The following is a 23016-nucleotide window of genomic DNA, read 5'->3' as shown; positions in this document are numbered from 1 at the left end:
TAAGTCTGGAAACAAAAGCAAAGGGATGCTCTTACAGCACTGTCTTAATCTGATCCATGGGACATAATTATATCTTGGTATATTTGTTAGTCATTGGGGGTGCTCTGGTTCATACTGCATATTTGTTCAGAGCAGCAATTAAAATATCCTTTTATGTGAAGTAATGTTGCTTTCCTATTTTGTAAGCTGCTTACCTTTATTGCAGCATCCTTCTCATTCAGCAGAGCTATTTGCATGAGTGTAGAGCAACATTAAAGGCTTTTTTATGTGTGTTCGTGTGCTTTTGTGCTTTCCCAACCTCAGGGTTTTACAGGCGATGAGTGTCCCGCAACATGGATGAAGCTTTCTCCCTTAAGCATACAGTTTGTGTTGAGGTGTGTCTATGGGTGTGTCTTCTGAATGCGTGTCTGGGAATATGTGATTTCCCAATGACAAAGCTCTGTAATAGTAGGGTAGGCTTTAGTCATAACGCACTAGAGATAATCTGCTGGTTTACCAACAAAGCTCCCAGAACACCCACACTGCAAAAGATCTGAATCACTTTCAAAGTAGAGCAGTAAAAGACTGAGAACCCAAAACGTAGGAATAGATTGTGTAGGTTTTTTTCTTATAGAACAGATTGATGGTTACTATGTGTACACAGTTTTGTGATAATCTCATATAAAGTGAACAGATGAAATAGCTCGCTGTGTAAGATGTTTATGGTCTCAGCGAATGTGTGTTTGATAGGCTTGCTGCAACCTGCTCTTCTCTCTCAGTTCTCCAACTCACACACACACACACACACACACACACACACACACACACACATTGGTGAAGAGATTAAATCTGACAGATAAGCACCTTTACTTGCAGGTGCTGGAGCAGGTTCTGTGAATCTTAAAGAAGCACATTGGACAGATATTAATCTCACTCTCTCCCTCTATACTTTGCGCTGTTTTCTTTTCTTTCTTTTTTTTTGCTGGGATTTTTTTTTTGTGTGAACAAAATCACAGGTTAACACTTTGGATCGTAACCCCAAATTATTTCCAATTCTGATTTTAGACCAAATAACAAACCAAATGGTTTTAACGGCTCCTGTAGGCTCTAATTCTAGGATACCTGTTTTATCTTTTTTTTTCTTTTTGGGGTGGGGGTGTGGGAGGGGGTATAAAAGATCTCTAAAGTTTATTTTTTAATTTAATTAGCTGCAGAGAATGGTATTTGTCAAGGTGGTGGTCAAGTTTGTGCAGACTGCCAAGTATGATGAAATGCTTACTTTAGCAAGATGTAATTTTAATCCCATTTCTATAAATGTGATTGATTAATATCTTTGGTGCAAACGAGTCTGTCAGACTAGAATGAGAATAAATAGCTCAACCTTTTGTTTTTCTTGGTGGTGCTTTCAAATAATTGATTTTCTGATCTTTAATAAAAAACAATATTGTTATGTACAGCATGTCTGTAAGTCATAGACATATGGAAGTTATTGTATGTTTGTTATATTTGGATTTAAATCATTCTAAGGTGACGAAAACAAAAACACACCGTTTGCCTGTGCTTTAGCACAAATGGAGACAATAACTAACTCACATCAGGTTTCCATTTTTTTAATTAGAATTAACCATTTTTTACTGATTTAATCCTCAATGATAATTATTTATTTACACAATTTCTGGACTTTACTGCTGAAGATTCTGTTTTTGCTTAATTAACTAATCTTAAAAAGTATCAAGTAACTGTTTAAAAATGTTTTTGTTGTGTTAAAACAAACTCTTCTAGCAAGAAATTTAGAAACCATTTTGCTTGAAGCTGTTCACTCTGGTTTATTTGCTTCAACAGATCGAGACCTTTTTCAGGTTTTCTGAGGATAAGCAACTCATACACACTAAAAAAAAGCATACAGGTGTATATTTGTGCCCTCCTCTTGATTTCAGACTAGGGATGGACAATACAGTGGGGCAAAAAAGTATTTAGTCAGCCACCGATTGTGCAAGTTCTCCCACTTAAAATGATGACAGAAGTCAGTAATTTTCATCATAGGTACACTTCAACTGTGAGTGACAGAATGTGAAAAAAATATCCATGAATTCACATGGCAGGATTTTTAAAGATTTAAATTGTAAATCAGGGTGGAAAATAAGTATTTGGTCAATAACAAAAATTCAACTCAATACTTTGTAACATAACCTTTGTTGGCAATAACAGAGGTCAAACGATTACTATAGGTCTTTACCAGGTTTGCACACACAGTAGCTGGTATTTTGGCCCATTCCTCCATGTCAGAAAGGGTTATAGTTATGGCAGTTTTACAAGATACATTTGTAAAGTTACCCCACTCTTATTTTGGTGGTCCAGTTTGTGGCATCACTTCCTCTAGATAGTCACTTCCTGTAAAGCCGTTTCTACCATTTTGTCTAAGCTGTTGGTGATGGCAGACAGCCGCGTGTGCGTTCATGACTGATATGTAAGTTTGGCCAACCGTAGCACCTCTATGGATACATAAATAACCTATAAGTTCATTCAGTTTCCTTTATGTCTGTCTGGACATATTGTTTGGATTATTTAGAGGGAGTTCCTACAGTTTAATTGGTATCAGTTGCTATTCTCGCTTGTAGTCCTCATTTCACTTCTCTTAATTTGTGTTATGTGTGCTAAATACTGGTTTATTTGAGTTTTATTCCATTTACTCCATGTGTATCCATCCATGACGTCAGTTCAGTTGAGGTGTGGTATAATGCCAGGCTAATTGGCAGCATGGTTTAGTAGTGTGGTACTTGCAACAGCAGTACCTTGCTTTGACCACCAGAGGTCCCTGGAGACCATATAATTTGTCAGTGCCTCTGAGCCTGGAAGTCACAATATTTACTCTGTGTAACCCTTGAATGTGCATCATTTGGGAATATATTTGTTTTTGCTTAGTCTTAAACGTTGGCATATTTATTTCACCATTTGTACAGTCCTTTTACATCATTCTTTGTATTTATTTTCCAGACCACACGGAACCACAGAAATGTACAGATGTCCATACTTCAACTGTCATTAAATACGTAAAACTGTCTCTCCGTGCCCTGCTCTCTGACCGGAGCCCTTATCTTGAAGATACTGTCAGATCAGCAAATAACTTCCAGAGTTCCCACTCTATCACATGGTCCTTCGAGCCGGATCCACAGTCATCTAGAGATATTATGGAGGAGCTAGGACAACCATCTGACCCAGCAGTGCGTTCTAGATCCCAGCGGGAGAGACGACTACCAACGTATTTGGAGGACTATGAAGTTGGATACCAACCTCAACTTCTCCATCATCCAGCAGCCCAAGCTCCAGCTGGGCATGAAGCTCATCCTCCAGATCAACCTGCAATGATGACAGCTGCCATCACTGAAGCCATACCTAGCCTACCTAGTTGGAGAGCATCATCAGATCGAAGCCAACCTGTCTCTCAGCGCAGTAAAGCTAAGACCCAGGGCAGCGCCAGTTCGTCAACAAGGAGGTCAATCATCGATGGGTTATCTGACATACAGACAGCCATGTTGGAGGAGAGAATAAAGCGCATGGAGTTGGCAGAGGTGCAAAGACAGATAATGGAGGAAAGTCTGATGGATGAACAGTACCAGCATCTGGACCAGCAAGCTCGGGAAGCCCTCAGAAGAAGAGAGGAACTCCTAAGAGAACAAGAAATACAGAGGCGTAAGCTTGATGAAGAGGCAGAAATAGCATTAAAGGCAAAGGAGGCTATTACCAGACGGCTAATGCTGCAACGCAAACTAAAGGAAAAGGAAATAGAGTTCGAGAAAGCGACTCTCATTACATCCCTCCTGAAGGAGGAAACAAGCAGCTCTGTTGCCTCAAGACCGCAAAGTGGAGATGAATCCAACAAAGGGTCCCCAGCTGACGTCATGGGAGTACCACCACCCTCACAAGGTGCACATGGACCTGCACACTCTGCTCCTACAGTTATTGGCCCTCCACCAGCCTTTACAGCAGCAGTGCCTAATCCTCCTGTCTCAACAAGCCAATTAACAACTAGAGCTTCACCTGTCCTTCAACCGCAACCTCCTGCCATGGTAAACCTGCCGACCCAGCCACAATTCACATACTCCACGATAGCTCCGCCCACCACAGCACATACCATCCCTCAGCCTGGTACGACACTATCAGTTGGTGCTATATTACCTTGTGCTGGACCACCAGCCTTAACAGTGCAGTCCACTGCTCCCCTAAACACGCTACCAGCAGTCTATAACCAGGCTCCACATCAGCATGTACCCTGGTCTTATTCACAACAACAGCCAGTACAACCTGATGCAGCCCTGCAGCATCACTCTCCTCCCAGCATACCACCTTTGCCACAAGAGACAGCTCCTCCTCCAGGCTCAATCGCTGCACCTAGTACAGACCTAATGGAGCTATTAATAGCTACTTCATATGGACTTCCTAAGCCTGCTTTACCCTACTTCACATCTGGAAGAGAGGCAGACTTTGCACTGCTCAAGATGGCTCTAGATAACCTGCTAAGCTCACATGCTCACCTCACCGAACCATTTAAATATCAAGTGTTGTTGCAGCATTTGAAGCTGCCTAGTGCTCACAAGCTAGCACAAGCCTTTATGTATGACCCGAAACCATACACATCGGCCCTACAGGCACTTCAAGATAAATACGGGCAATCCCGCCAGCTTGTGCAAAGTGAGCTAGGAGCCATCCTAAACTTACCTCCAGTTAGGGTTGGTGATCCAGATGGATTTGACAATTTTGCCCTCTCAGTACAAGCTTTAGTAGGCATGCTCCGATCGCTAGAGGGTGAAAATGGCTACGAACTCAAATGTGGCTCTCATGTTGATAGGCTACTTAACAAATTGCCCGCTAACTACAGAGACAGCTTTGTTGAGTATAGCTTGAATCGTGGCATTCTGACAACTGGGACTGATAAGACTTATACCCTGTCAGATTTCTCCACATGGCTCCAGTTGAAATCACAAGCCAAGCGAATCGCCGCTAGAGCAGCGTACATGTGTCAAGATCAACCAAAGCTGAGGAATCAGAAGAAACCTCAAGGTCCTTCATCCAATGTGTACTACAACACAGAGAGCCAGGCTAAAGCCACACCTCCAGATCCAGCTGGCCATATAAGATCACCTAAGCCTAAATCAGGTCCTAAACCTTACTGCCCTTATTGTGACGACAGAGGACATTACCTGAGCCTGTGTCCTAAATTCAAAGCTCTTTCAGCAGCTGAAATTGCCACATGGATCAAACACAGAAGCTGCTGGCGGTGCGGCAGGAATCATGCACCTGAGGTTTGCACTCTAAAGAAGCCCTGTAAATTATGTAAGCAACAACATCTTACTGTGCTCCATGACGTGTGCCCTCAAGAACCTAAAAAAGTGTTAATGGTCAACGCTGCTCCCAATACAGTGTACATTGACCGTCCAAATCGCCCAAATAAAGTCATGCTCAAGTTGGTCAAAGTATGTCTACACAATGCTGAGTATTCCCTGGAAGGCTTTGCTATCCTCGATGACGGGTCCGAGAGGACTCTTATCCTCCCATCAGCAGTGCGATGCCTCCATCTGACTAAAAAGCCTGAAAACCTTCCCCTGCGCACTGTCCGCCATGAGGTGATTCACCTTCAGGGAGCAACAGTTTCATTTGAAATATCTCCAGTTCACACTCCCAAAGTAAAGTACAGCATTCACCATGCCTTCACTGCTGATGAACTAAGTCTCTCAGAACACAGCTACCCTGTAAAGTCACTCATGCGAAAGTACTCCCATCTGGAAGGACTTCCACTTCCACTTGTGGACAGAGTGCAGCCTTTACTTCTTATTGGGTCTGATTTCCCTCATCTACTCATCCCTAGGCAACCAGTAATAGCTGGCCCACCTGGGAGCCCCCTAGCAGTGTGCACTCCTCTTGGTTGGACATTACAAGGCCCAGCCAACTTCAGTCCTGTTTCTGCTGACCACCCACACTGCTACTTCACCACGTCTCCCAACTCAGAGCTCCAGCGCCATGTAGAACGTCTGTGGGAAGTTGACATCTCGCCTTATGTGAACATAAAGACTGCCACGTGTTCTAAAGAGGATCAACAGGCTGTGGACCTGTTAGAGCAACGCACCACTAAAGTGGAAGTGGATGGAGTGACTAGATATGCTACTCCACTTCTCAGGCGCAAGGATAGTCCCCTCCTCTGGGCATCAAAGAACACTTTGCTCCCACAGCTACGTAGTACTGAACGTCGTCTAGCTAAAGATCCAGCTCTGGCAGATACCTACTGTCAAGAAATCCATAAACTTGAACAGTTAGGTTATGCCAAACCCCTTCCTTCAGCTACAGTAGACAGCTCCCAGGAGTCATGGTATCTGCCTCACCATGCTGTCCACCATAATGGAAAGGCAAGAATTGTCTACAACTGTTCCTACCAACACAATGGACACTGTCTAAACAGCCAGCTCCTGCCCGGGCCGACCCTAGGTCCTTCACTTCTCGGCGTACTTCTTCGGTTCCGAGAACACAGTGTGGCTGCCAGCGGTGACATCAAAGCAATGTTCCACCAAGTTTGCTTACTACCAGAAGACAAACCGCTGCTCCGTTTCTTGTGGAGAGGTATGAAGAGAGAGGAGGAACCGACTGTATATGAGTGGCAGGTTCTGCCATTTGGAACAACGTGCAGTCCTTGCTGTGCAACATATGCCCTCCAGAGGCATGTGAAGGACAACAGTAAGGGGCATGAAGACATCCTGCATACAGTTGAAAGCACATTTTATGTGGTCAACTGTCTAACAAGCATCACCACTGCTGATAAAGCTAAAGCCCTAGTTGACCGACTGCGCAGTCTGCTCTCTGCTGGAGGGTTCGATATAAGGCAGTGGGCCAGCAACGATCCAACTGTTTTGGAACACCTTCCTGCTGAAGCCAAAGCGGCTAGTTCCGAGCTGTGGCTTTCCCAATCCCGACAAGACCCAGAGGAACCAGCTTTAGGCCTACGTTGGAACTGCCTCTCTGATCACCTCGGCTACAGACACCGACCGGTAGAGTATTCTCAGCCGACCCTGAGAAACATCTACAAGGTGATGGCCACGCAGTATGACCCACTGGGGTATCTTATCCCATTCACCACTCGAGCCAAGATCCTCATCCAGGACCTGTGGAAAGTGGGAGTCGACTGGGATGAGCAGATTCGACCCAAGGCTCTACTGGAAATATGGACACAATGGGAGAGCGAGCTGGTCTACCTCCCACAAGTGGAAATCCCAAGATGCTATGTTCCAGCAACCTTGGCCCCTGAAGTGCCTAACAGACAAGCGCACATCTTCTGCGATGCCTCCGAAAGAGCCTACGGAGCAGTCGAGTATATTCAAACTCCCGATAACCAGGGCAATGTTCACATTGCATTTATGATGGCTAGATCTCGTGTTTGCCCTCGGAAACAGCTGTCAATGCCACGCCTTGAATTGTGCGCAGCTCTAGCCGGGGCTCAGCTGGCTAAGGTCACAATGACAGAGCTGTCATTCTCTCCCCAGCAGATAACACTATGGACCGACTCAACTACAGTGTTGACATGGCTGAAATCAGACTCAAGTCGATACAAGGTTTTTGTTGGAACGAGGGTTGCTGAAATTCAAGAACTTACCGAAGGGTCAACTTGGCGGTATGTCAGCACCTCTGATAATCCAGCAGATGACCTTACCCGCGGGAAGACACTCCATGAGCTCAGTCAGCCCAACCGGTGGAGTCAGGGTCCACAATTTCTTCACCAGCCTATTGACACCTGGCCAGAGCTACAAATGGAAGTAGCTCAGGAAGAAGATGAGGATGAGCTACGCAAGACAGTGTTTTGTGCAGCAGCTACCTGTCCTTCTCATGAAGTGGATGTTACTAACATCGACAACTGGGATGACCTCGTTAGAGCCACTCATATGAGCCTTCACGGGGCGGCCAAAGACCTGGTGAGCCCCACCATGACAGCTGCAGATGTACAAGAAGCTGAACTACATCTCCTACGACAATCCCAAAGTGAGACCTTCCAGGAAGAGGTGAAACTCCTTGCTGTGGGGAAGTCCATCTCCAAACAAAGCCGTCTAATCATGCTTGCTCCTGAGTATGATATAGCTGTCGGGCTGATAAGAGTGGGAGGCAGGCTGCGAAGAGCAGAAGATCTGGATCTAGATTCCATGCATCCAATTATCCTTGACCCAAAACATCATGCTACCAGGCTCCTCATCAAGAAATATGACAACCAGCTCCTGCATCCAGGTCCCGAGCGTGTGTTCGCTGAAATTCGGAGAAGATACTGGATCCTACGCGGAGGAGAATCCATCAAACGGCATCAGTACAGCTGTGTGGAATGTCAAAAGTGGCGTGCTAGTCCTGTAGTCCCACAAATGGCAGACCTTCCCCCAGCAAGACTCCGTCTATACAAGCCACCTTTCTGGTCTACCGGAGTGGACTGCTTCGGCCCTTACAATATCAAGGTGGGTCGACGCACAGAGAAGCGATGGGGGATCATCTTTAAATGCATGACAACGAGTTGTGTGCACATCGACCTGCTGGAGAGCATTGACACTGATGCTTTTCTGATGGGATTACGTCGCTTCATCGCTCGACGTGGCAAGCCCTTTGAAATCCTGGCCGACAGAGGGACCAATTTCCGAGGTGGAGCGGCTGAACTACAGACCAGCTTCCAAACTTTAGAAGCACCTATCCAAAAGCAGCTGGCTGGACAGAAAATAGAGTTCCGATTCAACCCGCCAGGTTCCCCTCATTTTGGGGGGACATGGGAACGGGAGATCAAGTCAGTGAAGGCAGCCCTTCGAGTGGTACTGCAGGACCAAACTGTCACAGAATCTGTTCTGCAGACGGTTTTGATTGAGGTGGAGGGAATTCTCAATGCGAAGCCACTGGGATATATATCCTCGGATGCTACTGATCCAGACCCAGTCACCCCGAACTTACTACTCATGGGACGTCGTGATGCATCGCTTCCACAAGCCATTTACGCTTCCAGTGAACTCCTGGGCAGACGGCGATGGCGACACAGCCAGGTCCTGGCAGACCACTTCTGGTCCAACTTTATTCGCTACCATCTTCCTAACCTACAGAAGCGACACAAGTGGCACAAGAATACAGAGAATCTTGCAGCTGGACAGGTTGTGATGGTGGTCGATTCACAACTGCCCAGGGCCCAGTGGCCGATCGGGAGGATTGTCAAGACATGTCCAGGCTCAGACGGTCGAGTCAGGGCAGCTGAAGTGAGGATAAAGGGACAGACTTATCTTCGACCAGTTGTGTGCCTGGTGCGACTGCCAGCTTGGGAAGATGAAGATGACTCTGGCTGAACACCTGATAAGACTTTCCTCTAGTTTTCGAATTTATAACTAAATTCGGGGGCGGCTATGTCAGAAAGGGTTATAGTTATGGCAGTTTTACAAGATACATTTGTAAAGTTACCCCACTCTTATTTTGGTGGTCCAGTTTGTGACATCACTTCCTCTAGATAGTCACTTCCTGTAAAGCCGTTTCTACCATTTTGTCTAAGCTGTTGGTGATGGCAGACAGCCGCGTGTGCGTTCATGACTGATATGTAAGTTTGGCCAACCGTAGCACCTCTATGGATACATAAATAACCTATAAGTTCATTCAGTTTCCTTTATGTCTGTCTGGACATATTGTTTGGATTATTTAGAGGGAGTTCCTACAGTTTAATTGGTATCAGTTGCTATTCTCGCTTGTAGTCCTCATTTCACTTCTCTTAATTTGTGTTATGTGTGCTAAATACTGGTTTATTTGAGTTTTATTCCATTTACTCCATGTGTATCCATCCATGACGTCAGTTCAGTTGAGGTGTGGTATAATGCCAGGCTAATTGGCAGCATGGTTTAGTAGTGTGGTACTTGCAACAGCAGTACCTTGCTTTGACCACCAGAGGTCCCTGGAGACCATATAATTTGTCAGTGCCTCTGAGCCTGGAAGTCACAATATTTACTCTGTGTAACCCTTGAATGTGCATCATTTGGGAATATATTTGTTTTTGCTTAGTCTTAAACGTTGGCATATTTATTTCACCATTTGTACAGTCCTTTTACATCATTCTTTGTATTTATTTTCCAGACCACACGGAACCACAGAAATGTACAGATGTCCATACTTCAACTGTCATTAAATACGTAAAACTGTCTCTCCGTGCCCTGCTCTCTGACCGGAGCCCTTATCTTGAAGATACTGTCAGATCAGCAAATAACTTCCAGAGTTCCCACTCTATCACACTCCATGCAGATCTTCTCGAGAGCAGTGATGTTTTTGGGCTGTCGCCGAGCAACATGGACTTTCAACTCCCTCCACAGATTTTCTATGGGGTTGAGGTCCGGAGACTGGCTAGGCCACTCCAGGACTTTCAAATGCTTCTTACAGAGCCACTCCTTTGTTGCCCGGGCGGTGTGTTTGGGATCATTGTCGTGTTGGAAGACCCAGCCACGTTTCATCTTCAAAGCTCTCACTGATGGAAGGAGGTTTTGGCTCAGAATCTCACGATACATGGCCCCATTCATTCTGTCCTTAACACGGATCAGTCGTCCTGTCCCCTTAGCAGAAAAGCAGCCCCAAAGCATGATGTTCCCACCCCCATGCTTCACAGTAGGTATGGTGTTCTTGGGATGCAACTCAGTATTCTTCTTCCTCCAAACACGACGAGTTGAGTTTATACCAAAAAGTTCTACTTTGGTTTCATCTGACCACATTACATTCTTCCAATCCTCTGCTGTATCATCCATGTGCTCTCTGGCAAACTTCAGACGGGCCTGGACATGCACTGGCTTCAGCAGCGGAACACGTCTGGCACTGCAGGATTTGATTCCCTGCCGTTGTAGAGTGTTACTGATGGTGACCTTTGTTACTGTGGTCCCAGCTCTCTGCATGTCATTCACCAGGTCCCCCCATGTGGTTCTGGGATTCTTGCTCACCGTTCTCATGATCATTTTGACCCCACGGGATGAGATCTTGCGTGGAGCCCCAGAACGAGGGAGATTATCAGTGGTCTTGTATGTCTTCCATTTTCTGATAATTGCTCCCACAGTTGATTTTTTCACACCAAGCTGCTTGCCTATTGTAGATTCACTCTTCCCAGTCTGGTGCAGGTCTACAATTCTTTTCCTGATGTCCTTCGAAAGCTCTTTGGTCTTGGCCATAGTGGAGTTTGGAGTCTGACTGTTTGAGGCTGTGGACAGGTGTGTTTTATACAGATAATTAGTTCAAGCAGGTGCCATTAATACAGGTAACGAGTGGAGGACAGAAAAGCTTCTTAAAGAAGATGTTACAGGTCTGTGTGAGCCAGAGATTTTCCTTGTTTGAAGTGACCAAATACTTATTTTCCACCCTGATTTACAAATAAATTCTTTAAAAATCCTGCCATGTGAATTCATAGATTTTTTTTTCACATTCTGTCTCTCACAGTTGAAGTGTACCTATGTTGTAAATTACTGACCTCTGTCATCATTTTAAGTGGGAGAACTTGCACAATCGGTGGCTGACTAAATACTTTTTTTGCCCCACTGTGTATCGGCATCAGTATCGGTATCAGTCAATGTTAGTCATTGTTAACATATCGGTATCGGTTCGATAAATAAAACCGGGCCAATATTAACAACCAATATCTTTTTTCTCCATTTGACTCCATTTGTTCATCTGTTTCAGAGGATGAGGGGAGTGATGTGTAATTGTTTAGTCATGTGAATAGTGAATGAAATAATCTCTAAATGCGTGTGGCGTGTGTACATAATAACGCAAATTCAGCTTTAATGATTTTCATTCTATACAAAATCTGGTGATTTTAGAAGTATTAATATCAGTATATTGGTATCGGCAAATATCGGTTATCGACCATAACGGTGATCTCAATATCGGATATCAGTATCTGCCCAAAAATTTCATATCGGTGCATCACTATTTCAGACTTGTATAACCTCTAGAGTTGAGAACTGACAGTCAAGGTAACTTTGTGTGCATTTCTGAAGGTCTGAGTGGTACACATTTGTGGTTCCAAGTACCTAAAGATGTACGTTTTCTTGGTATTGTTGCTGGTTTTAGGATTGAAAAGCTAATTATTCAAATCCATGTCAGGACTAACTTAGGACTTGGTGATTGATGAACATATAAATAATGGTTTGCTGACTTATTTATCAAGTTGATGCAGGTTGTTGGAGAACCAGTATATTCTGGTAGGAAACGGGTGAATTAAACAATGAGTGTCTATGTAAGACATTCTGCTAGAACCTGTTTTATTGTACCAGTGAAATTACAGAGCTGCCACCAAAGTTACCAGATCAAAGGTACCAACAAATGTACGTACAGCTGTGTACGGCAGCCTCGCCTCAGTTTACATGCAGCCAGTAACCCTTTTAAAACCCGAATATTCACAATAACCCGGTTCCACACGGCCATGTAAACACAGCCAAAAACCCGGATATGCTCATAACCGGGTTTTTAAAACCCCGGTTACTACACCTGGGGTAACCCTTTTCTAACACGAATGTTTGGTTGTGTAAACGCATATCGGGATATCCCCATCAAAGCGTGTGTTCTGCGCATGCTCTGTTCGCAAGGAATCTTGGTCTTTTGAGAAGCGAGACGTCTTGTATGCGCCAGAACACCGGAAGTAAACTACAAGTTGGGAGCAACATGGCGAATCGCGGCACAGCACCACACTTTTGGAGTGACGAGGAGACCTCTGTCTTCATCGGTCTGGTGAAAAGTACGAACATTGTGTCTTTTGTTGACAGCCGAAAGTACAGAGACAGCGAAATGTACAAGAAGGTAACCGAAAAGTTACGCGAAGCAGGGTTTGTAAGGACACCAGACCAAGTCAAGTAGCGCTGGAAGACGCTGAAAAAAGCCTACTACAAGGTGAAGAAACAAAACAATACCAGCGGGTCCAACCCATCTTCTTTTCCTCAGTTTGATTTAATGGACGAGATTTTGGGCAATAGACCCATCAGTACAGCTGAAAAAAGTGGGGTAGATATCGGATTTGAGGACGTACAGGAGCAGTTAACCGACCAGCAAGGTAGGTTTGCTCGCCTTCTCCAAGCACAATAGCTACGTAACTTAGCTACGTAACTTAGTCCAATTGTTATAATAAATAGGAATGTAACTAATTTGTACTCACAAATGCTGCCTAACATGCACTGTCCCAGATTAATAAGTATAGTAAACGTCACATAAATGTAAAGTCTGTCTGTTGCTGTTTTGCGGTTTCACGATGTGTAAAAAGACATCTGTTTTTTGTTATTATTATTTCATATGAATTGTATTTATGCTATTTTACAGACAGTGATGGAACGCTTGACCTGACAGACGCAGCCACAACTACAGCAAGCGATGTAACAAGTGGAAGTGGCTCGCATCTTGAAGGAGAGGATGATGATGTTATGGATAAAAACACAGGTAAGTCACATGACTCACATATTCTCAATCCAATACGTACGCCAACAAAGGGTTTCGCTCTCAGAGTTAGATACATGAGTCGACCCATCTGTGTTGTTTAACCTACCATTAACATCTTTTTTAACATCAAGCTTTAACATTTTGCTTGGTTTTATTTCTGGCCAGATGCAGATATTGGAGAAGGTGGACCTTCAACGACTGTGCCTTGCCAGTCTACACAGCAATCAAATCCCACTGCAGCTACTCCTGGTGAGCTTTCTAAATACTGTTACTAAAGGCATAACTGGTTAGAGCTTATTTTTGTAACCCCAGGTCACTCCTCTGCCTTGTGTAATGTCTGAAAATAGTAACTTTCTTTAGTGGATACTTTGATTACAGTGATTAAGAGATATTATGTAATATAACCGTTGATCCAAGCTAAGGACTACTGTCACTTTTTGCATTCTTAGTAAAATTGTAGGAAGATGTTTGTTAATGACGAAGGCGCAGGTGACATTCTGACACATGCCAGCTAAAGGTAAACAAACATCTTCTAGAATCCACAAGTTTATTAAGAATGCAAAAAGTGATAATAGTCGAACACTAAGATAGAACTTACCAAACACTTTCTAAGGCCTGTCATGTCTGCTCTAGGTGGGTTAAGTCACAGGTCCAGGCACCGTGGAGCCACTTCACTAACTCAACATCAACAGTTCATGGAGAGAATGCAGCACACGCAGAACCAATGGATTGAGCAGCAAAGGCAGTTGAGCCATGCCAGTGATGAAGCACTCATGTCTCAAATGATTGCTGAATCAACCCGTTCAATGGGTACTGTTGTTACCCAACTCCTTACAGGGTTAAGTGTATTATTCCAGCGGCCAAGCTTTTCACCACCAGCGTGATAGGGTGAATGTCTTTTGTGTTGTAAAGCACCTTGAAGGTTTATAGGACTCTGAAGGTGCTTTATAACACAGGCTATTTAACATGGGTTAAGTCTGGCATACACTGTGCGACTTTTTCACTTTTTTGAGCCGATTTTCCACTCGTGCGAGAATCTACGAGATCGGGTCGAGGTTTGCGCCGAGCGTCGTGTAGTGTACAGGGGGTTACGAGAAGCGACCACGTGACCAGCTACCGATCAGCAATCGTGAGCTCGCACGGACTTCTGGCGTGTTTAATATTTTGCTCGTCCCTCGTGAGGGTATCGCTCTGTTGAAGCGGCGCTGCGAGCAGCTGCGACCCAAAATGTATCAGAACCGCTCACGGCGCATGCGCAATCCTGCATCAACACCGCTCGCCCGCTATTTCCCTAATAACACACGTTGTTCGTTTTTATTCCTACACGTTTTTTTACTCACAAAGATTGTCAAGAAAGCGTGTTTGTTGTGTTTATGTCAAATTAAACTGATCACAAAACACAGATTTACTTTCTTTATTTCGTTTTACTCATCCAACCCCCATAAATCCCTGTGTGTCCTCCTGCAGCACTCCCGAAGGACAACAGGCAAAACAAAACAAAAAAGTCTGACGTGTTGTGGAAAACTGCTATTTTTAGCATATTTTTAGGGCCGACGTGTTGCTACCAGACGTACAGTGTGAGCAGTCAGATCGCATCCGAGAACTGGGTCGTACAGTGTGAGCACATGACTCGTGAGATCTGCCCTGCGAGGAAGTCGTACAGTTTGAGCTGAAGCTGAGTGCTACGAGTGAAAAAGTCACACAGTGTACGCCCAGCTTAACTGGTAGCAGAGGAATCTTTTGCTGCTTCCACATTTGGCCCGTTCCTGTCTGGTTTGGAGAGCACAATTCCAGATCCCATACTGGTAGAGTTTGTCCACACACACTTCTCAGGAACATGTAATCTCTGAGCATGTGGGCGGGGCAAAAGATGCACAGAGAAGTCCTCAGTTTCTCCCTTAAATGAAACAAAGGCGGGTGCAAACAGTTGCTTTCGGAGACTCTGACTCTGATATCGCGTCCTTCTCTGCCTTGTCTGTTCTGGCCCAGCTCAAACCTGCAACGGTGTGTGTGTGTGTGTGTGTGGGTGTGCGTGTGCGTGTGTGTGTGTGTGTGTGTGTGCGTGCGTGCGTGTGGGTGTGCGTGTGTGTGTGTGTGTGTGTGTGTGTGCTCAGAGAGAGACAGAGAAAAAGAGATGGCTTCAGTCAGAGGCGTTGTGTACTCCATAGTATCCAGCATGAAAATTGATCAGACACGCAGGAAACCCCTGCTGGCTGATTCTGTCTGCCAATCGGAGGCCCCCCTAGTGGAATTTGAGCTGGCCAATCAGTTGGCAGTGAGTGTGTTGGACCAGGTCAGCCAGACCAGGTGTGCATTAAAAAATTCCAGTTTGACAAATTTGACAAGATCATCTGTTGGGTATTTTATATGCGCCATGGTCCTTTACCTGAAATAACACACCTTACACAAAGAGAAACAGAGGAGAGAGAGTGAAGGCCCAAACCCCCTCCAGAGCTTTCCATTGTCTCTCTCCCATATTACCTCTCCTCTGTTACCTCAAAGAAAGTCAGAGCACACACAGAGGGATCAGATTCATAACTTGGTAAATTGTAAACAACCCTTAAACATACAACATCGAAATACTCTGCAAAGTGAAAATACTTTGCAGAGGGTGAGAGAATCAAACACACCAGACACAACGGCAGTTTGCTCACACACCAGGCAAAGCCTTAGAGCTCCTTTTATTTAGGAAGACACACCCAGAAGTTTACACAATTTCTTCAGCTGACCGGTAACTTAATCAACATTCTTTAGAATCAGCTGACCGGGGTAACTTAATCAACACATATTGTTTGGACCTTCATCTTGTCTCAGGAAGTTGGGTGATCACAGAGGCCATTCTTCACCACTCTAAAATGTGATCAAAGATCGATGACCTTTCGTTTAAACAAATACTTATCATGTCCTGCAACGTTCTTTAGGCCTCAAAAAGGTACATTAAATGAGAAAATACCTATCATCATCATTAAAACATGCCAAATATATCTAGCAGCAGACATGGAGCAGATTGAACAAAGTCTCACAGTAGAAATCCAACGATATGATTGTTTAGGCAATCGTTATTGAAAGAGTACAAAGACGTCCAGCAGACTATTTATTTGTGGAAGGGGATTGCAGGAAACATGGGTTTGGACAAATTTGTCACTGCACACCTGAGCTGGTGGAGATGTATAAACTAGACTTTAGGTTTGAAGTTGACCTTTTCTCACCACATGCAGCACAAAGATAAAATCTTACTCCATTACAGTATCTTAAGTATTTCAGCTAAACAAGCAAACATTTATCAGAGCACTTTGATGTTTAACCTGGCTGACTGTCTTAAATCCATGGAACATCTCTGAATTCAAAGTTTTTGTGTAGCAGCACACAACTTTCTTCTTTCTTTCTTTCCTCTTTCTGACCATTCCTCTTCAGTCCTCACTTCGTTGTTCCAAAAATTCTTTAGGATTGCCCCTGAAGTTGTATAAATGCATACGCAGACAGACACGTTTCTCCAGAGCAAGAGTGGCCACAGCCCTCCTTTTTCAAACTCGACTTTGTTTTTTAGCCAATAGACTTCTATACTTTCATGACTCATGATAAAACTAGAGGAACAAGCTTTTGTTCTTAAATATGATTATAAGTTAACGTTAAAGTCGTTATGGGACATTACAATCTAGCAGCTTCTTCCTGTCCTGTCAGCTTCACGTCTTTTTTCTGTCAAGTCAAAGGAGTTGATTTTAGAGCTTTGCTGAGTCTGCTATATCAGCAGAGATTCTTTCTCTCATTACGATGTTTTGTTGATGGTTTATTCACCATTCAGATGCCTGAATGAACTCATGAAAGTGTTGGAAATACTGCCTCTTTGCTTTCTGTGCTTCTGTTCCTTATACTTCAACAATCTTCCCTCTCCTCTCCTCACCACCTTAGCCTGCCTGCCTGGCTTTAAAGTCCCCTTTGAAAGTCGTTCTCACCATTAACCAACTGTCAGTGTAAAGTGGATTAGATTGTGATGGTTTTTTGTGACCGTGGAGGCTGTACTGCAGAAGTGTCCAAACTTTTTTTTTCAGTCCAACTCAGAGGAATTTCAGCTTCTTTCCTGTCATTTTGTTACACTTTCAAATGAAGCATTTCCTGGACACTGTCAGGATTCGAATTCATCTACAAAATGTGTGTACTTGGTAAAGCTCACAAGGAAAACACCATGACTGCAGCTTATAAAAGCAATTGCGGGTTTCTATGATAGATTTATGAAAAAAGGGAACAGGAAGGGGAGCAGTTCAATTATTTTTGATTCAGTGATTGTCCTTTATTTATCTTAAAGGGGTTTGTTGAAAGCCAAAAAGCAGTGAAGTGTTTATTTTTATCAAATGTGTTTTTTGTGGCATGTGAGCTTTTTCCCTGCACTTCGTATTTGCAGCAAAGGCAGATTTTAATCTTTAACTTCTATCTAGGCAATTCATTTCCATTCACTTACATCTAAATAAGTGCCCTCGCTTTGTTTCATTTATACTTATTGTGGAGGCTTGTGCATTTGGTATTGCATCTTTTTTTTTAATGTGCATTGAGAAATTGGAAAAAGGCAAACACACCTACAGACTAAAACGTCTGTATGACAGCACACGCATGCTGCCCCGGGAACCGTCGGTGTTCGTAATCAGACTAAGAGTGGCCAGGCGGGCGGCCAAATGAATAAAATGGCTACAGAATCACTGGCTCTGTTTGATTTGCCTCCACTAATTCAAAGACACCGTTTGATAAATTGAGAGGATGGGGTGTACATCGGAATAGAAAGAGACATCTCTTTGTTGTTTCCCATTCACAGGCAAATCACACACCCCAACCCCCCGCCAGAACACCCAGAGGGGAGAATGTGTGTGTGTGGTTGCTAAGAAGTGTGATTTTCAGGAGGTCCTGTTGAAAGCAAATGAAGGAGTACTTGTGTCAACATTCTGACGGAGGTGATGATCCACAAAAGCCCCTTGGCCAAGCAACGAAAGGCCCCAACACCAGCTTGCAGAAAAGCAGGAGTGCACTCTTTAGCTGTTTTTGTAAGGCCACAGCGTTTTCAAAACGGGATTTGCCGCGACACCCTGGGCAGGACTTTGGCATTTATAGCAGCAAAGCTGAAGCTAGAATATACTGCCATCAGACACCTCTCCAACCAAGACGGGATATAGGGAGGTCGCTGGACGTCCCCCCCCCCCCACCCCCCGCATGTGACGTACAGGGTTGCGCATTCAGCGTCAGACGGAAGACACGTCAGACTGATGAAATTTCTTTTTCAGGACCTTTAGCTTTGATGTGACCTGTTTTTTGTCCTGCTTGACACAGCCAGTGTTTTCACTACTCTGTCGAACTGCTGGCTGTCTCTCACCGTCCCCGTAAAAAGGCGACTAATCTGTTCGTCCGCTTGCACGGCCAAAAGCTCCATGGTCTCCGCGTCCGTCCAGCTGGCTTTCCGTCTGGCCGGCACCCGGTGCGCAGTACACGTGACTAATGCGACCACCCTCTTTTGCGGGTGGGCCTCCCACAGTCGTTCCAAAGGGTTTAGCGGGGCAGACATGCGTTTAGCCGTCAGAAGCGAGGGGCTGATGCAGCAATATTACTACCAAGCGAGGCGGAATGAATGCCGCAATATTCCCGCAACGCCATTCCGGCATGGCACGTTTATAGACATACCATCGCGGTAATATTACGCCAATATGCCGGCATGGTGTGTCCTATGAAAGCACCTGAGTGGCCCAAACTCCTTTTTGTACTATTTGTGTTCATAAATGTGCAGTGCTCTGGTTAAGAGAAAGGTCTTCATGTTGTGACTTCATACTCAACAAATTTGTTTTGACTGTAAAGACATTTCAGTTTGTGGAATGCTTTTGTTGTTGGTGAATAGGAACAAGTTTCTGTGTTTTTCAAAGTAGAAGGTATGATTTTGGTAAGTCGCAAACACGATTTTGGTAAGTAGCAAACGTGATTTCGGGAAGTAGCAAACGTGATTTTGGTAAGTAGCAAATGTGATTTCAGCCAGTAGCAAACGTGATTTCAGCCAGTAGCAAAAGTGATTTCAGTAAGTAGAAAACGTGATTTCAGTAAGTAGCGAACATGGTTTCGGTAAGTAGCAAACGTGATTTCGGTAAGTAGCAAACGTGATTTCGGTAAGTAGCAAACGTGAATTCTGTAAGTAGCAAACGTGCCACACCCACAGCCATTTTAACATTATATTACATTATCAGTGGTAAATAACAGTGGTTGATTGAACAGTAGGGCCGGGGCGATAATCAATAAGTCAATTAATTGTTCGATAGATGAAAATTAACTCAATAATTTTTCCAGCCTCGACACGTGACCTGCATGTCAACCACACCCCTTAGCGCCATTTTAGGTGTATGACTCACGTTGCTAGGGGAAGCCACAGCTGAAGTTGAAGCATGAACAAGAGTCAAAAGGATGAAGAAAAAGAACAAGGATGAACACATCCCTTACAGGAATAAAATTGTGAAAGAAGCTAGAGATTGGTATTTTCAGAAATTGTCTACAATCAATAACACAAATCCCTACAACCTCAAAGGAAACAAATGGAGCTCAGCCGTTTCATTACTGCAAAAAATATAGCACTTGAGCAAGTTAAGTAAAGGTTTAATTGTTGCATTTTAAAGGGTGTACTTGCATTTATTAACATTACATAAGTGGTTGCTTTGGTGTAGGTAATGTCGACAATGTTGTTTATCGTCAATCATTTGTTGGACAATAAATCGTCCAGCAAAATGTGTTGTCGTCCCAGGCCTATCGAACAGTAATGATTTTATGTTGCATCAATCCAACCAAAAATTACCAGGAGACGGGGCAGAACCATCTATTGTTTTGGGACCAAAATTACGATTTCAAACAAGCAATCATATGATTGTCAAAGTTGCATTTTGTATAGTCCTCCTGACAGACCCAGGATCCGTTGTGTCAACTATTTTAAACATCTGGGGTTTCCCCCTGGTTTTACAAGTGTTACGGCGGCAATAGCGAGCGTGGTGTATGGGGTTACCGGAGCTGAGCACAATTCTAAGCTGAGCACATTTAATAATTTCCCTATTTTTTTTCTTTTCGTGGTGCTGCCACAGCTGATATTAATAATCACTGTGGCTGTGAATCTCTGCTGCTAATGTTCTGTCCACCTCTCAGCACCGTGGGTGAGTGACAGACAGAGAGAATGATTCCCCAACAGCGGAACAGGATTTACTCCTTTAAAAAAGATAATAATTGAAGAAAAATAACGATTAGCTTTTATATAAATTTATATTGAACCTTGATTTGAAGAAAATCATGAATTGACCTGAAATCGCTATTTCTCCTATAAAAATCGCAATCCAATCTTTTCCTTATGTCGTTGAACTCTACCAGAAGAGATTAGATGTTTGAGATGGAAGAAGAAGAAGAAGAAGAAGAAGAAGAAGAAGAAGAAGAAGAAGAAGAAGAAGAAGAAGAAGAAGAAGAAGAAGACGATCTTTGGCATCTTCCAAGATGAAAATCACGAGGCGGTAGGAGTAATATTACCAGAATTTAATCAGAAAATGAAAGGCTAGTTGATGGACTGCAGATCCAGAGTTTCACACTACACAGGTGTTTTAAACTGATCTTCATGTCTGCCAAGTTCCTAAACTTTGGGTGGTCCAAAGTCCTTCTGTGGCTTACAGCAGAATTTGAGTTTTAAAAAATCTGTAAAAGACTGGAATATATTAACATTTATTACCTTAGCTGAGTAGACCTGAAGAACAGGGCTGAGAACTTCAGTGCCACAGAACAATCCGCAGTCTGCAACCAGCAGGAAAATACAAATCACTAACAGTAGCTACAGCTGTAGCTACAAACAGGTAAACAAAACTGTTTCTGTGTTTAAAAAAGAACGAAAGCATGGAGTAGCTACAGCTATTTATAATTTACAGTTGGTTTACTTGAGTTTGCACAACAAGTTACCTTTAATTTCTATTATTTTAATGTCAAATACAGTGCTCAGCATAAATGAGCACACCCGCTTTAAAAAGTATGAAATTAATCATTAGCTCAATGAACAAAAGAACAATTTCCAGAATATTCACTGTTCATTTTATCTTGTTTAAAATAATATTTAGAATTCTTTTACGAATAGGGATGCAAATTATCGAGTAATTCATTGATCAATAGTTGTTTCATTTTATCGATTGATGATCGACTAATTGATAAGCGGCAATTTTTCTGAAAAGCTGAATTTCCCTCTGAATAGGTTCCATCTACTGTATACGTAGGATAAAATGCTATCTTCTATGTCATATGAAGCAAAAATGCAAATCATTTTCCTTAATCAAAGATTAATGATTGTGGTTGTTCTAGATGGGATATTGTACCCCGGCTCAATGTACTTAATCACTTCTTGAAATCCCTGTCTGTCAACAACATTTATTAGCAGCATGTCTGCATTAACCATGTTACATATTCGCTGGGTAATGCCCTCTGCTTTCGTGGAGTCACATACCCTTCTTCCCAACGCTGTGGTGATTGTAAGCTGAGAACCACGGCTGAATGTGGCATATTTAGGTGGTAATTCAGTGAAGTTGTGGAATTCTTGTACTTCAAAATACTTCCACATATTGTGTATTTGGCGTTGTGGTTGTCATTGACCAACTTGAAGTGGCTCCATACTGCACTCCGTTTTGCACTCATCATCCTCAGTGTACAGACCGTTTCTCCTTTGCCTGTTGTTGTCGTCAGAGCCTGTCATGTTCTGTGCCCCTTGGTCCCCAGCCCCCTCCTGTTCGCCCTCTGCATTCCCCTCATGTGTCCCCTTGTGCTCTGTGTGTCCCTATACTTCCCCAGCCCTCTCCAAGTTCTCCTCATGTGTCTCCTTGTGTTCTCCAGTTCCCTCTAGGCTTCCCTCATGTTTCCTCCTAGTCACTCCTGTGTAGTTCTTATTGGTTTGTATTAGTCCTCCTCACCCCTCTTGTCATTAGTTGTTTATCTTTGCCCTTAGTCTTACTTATTTAGTGTTTTATAGTTTATGGTTTATTTTCCTCTCTGCTTAAGTTCTTTCCCCATTTAGTTTATTAATGGCACCTGTCTTCCCTCTAGACTTCACTCCTCACACCTGTCACCTGTTCCCGATTGCTTCCCTCTGTGTTAAAAACCCTGCCTTGTCCCTCAGTGTTGTTGGTCCGTTGTTTGTGTCAGCGTTGTTCTGTTCCCTATCGAGTTTCTCCGAGTCTGTGCTCGTGAGTGAGCTTTTGTTTGTATTTTGAGCGTTCAATGTGTTTTTGAGATTTAGTCTGTTTTTTGTGCTTTGGACTTTTGGCGCATCCTCCTTTAAATAGAGGAATTATTTTCTTTAACCACTCCTGCCTTGAGTCGTTCTGGGAATTCTGCATCTTGGGTCCAAACCTCCTGCTCCTCAATGTGACAGAGCCCAGCTGCGGCTGTGTTCCCGCATGTGCGTCAACTACGTCTGGCGTCAAGCGTGCCCCCCAAGGACTGGCGGGGAATTACGGGATCAAAACACAATTAATTGCAATTAAATAATTTTACTCGAGTAACTTCTTATCAACAATTAATTGATAATCGATTAATTGCTTGCATCCCTATTTAAGACCCTTCTTTTTT

At 43.7% G+C, this 23016-nt stretch overlaps 1 protein-coding gene across 3 annotated transcripts; it reads left to right on the top strand.

Annotated features, from left to right (window-relative positions):
• The first annotated feature begins 1139 nt into the window (after positions 1 to 1139).
• Positions 1140 to 18220, top strand: LOC107378046 (uncharacterized). Of its 3 annotated transcripts, none has more exons than XM_070554854.1 (4): positions 1140 to 2446; positions 2974 to 13419; positions 13585 to 13668; positions 14053 to 18220. In XM_070554854.1, the coding sequence occupies exon 2, from the start codon at positions 3168 to 3170 to the stop codon at positions 9318 to 9320; it is 6153 nt and encodes a 2050-aa protein (XP_070410955.1). In that variant the 5' UTR covers positions 1140 to 2446; positions 2974 to 3167; the 3' UTR covers positions 9321 to 13419; positions 13585 to 13668; positions 14053 to 18220. The 3 variants fall into 3 exon arrangements, with proteins under 3 accessions (XP_070410955.1, XP_070410954.1, XP_070410953.1); XM_070554853.1 differs by having other exon boundaries at positions 1140 to 9565; positions 10093 to 13419; XM_070554852.1 differs by having other exon boundaries at positions 1140 to 13419.
• The last annotated feature ends 4796 nt before the right edge of the window (positions 18221 to 23016 follow it).

This window comes from Nothobranchius furzeri, chromosome 9 (genome assembly GCF_043380555.1).
Source record: "Nothobranchius furzeri strain GRZ-AD chromosome 9, NfurGRZ-RIMD1, whole genome shotgun sequence".
NCBI lineage: Eukaryota > Metazoa > Chordata > Actinopteri > Cyprinodontiformes > Nothobranchiidae > Nothobranchius > Nothobranchius furzeri.
Note: the sequence above shows the minus strand (reverse complement) of the source record. Positions and strands in the feature narration are given on the sequence as shown.

Excerpts from the sequence above, each read along its gene's own strand:
- LOC107378046 (XM_070554853.1), top strand. The coding sequence starts at position 2,865 with ATGTGCATCATTTGGGAATATATTTGTTTTTGCTTAGTCTTAAACGTT.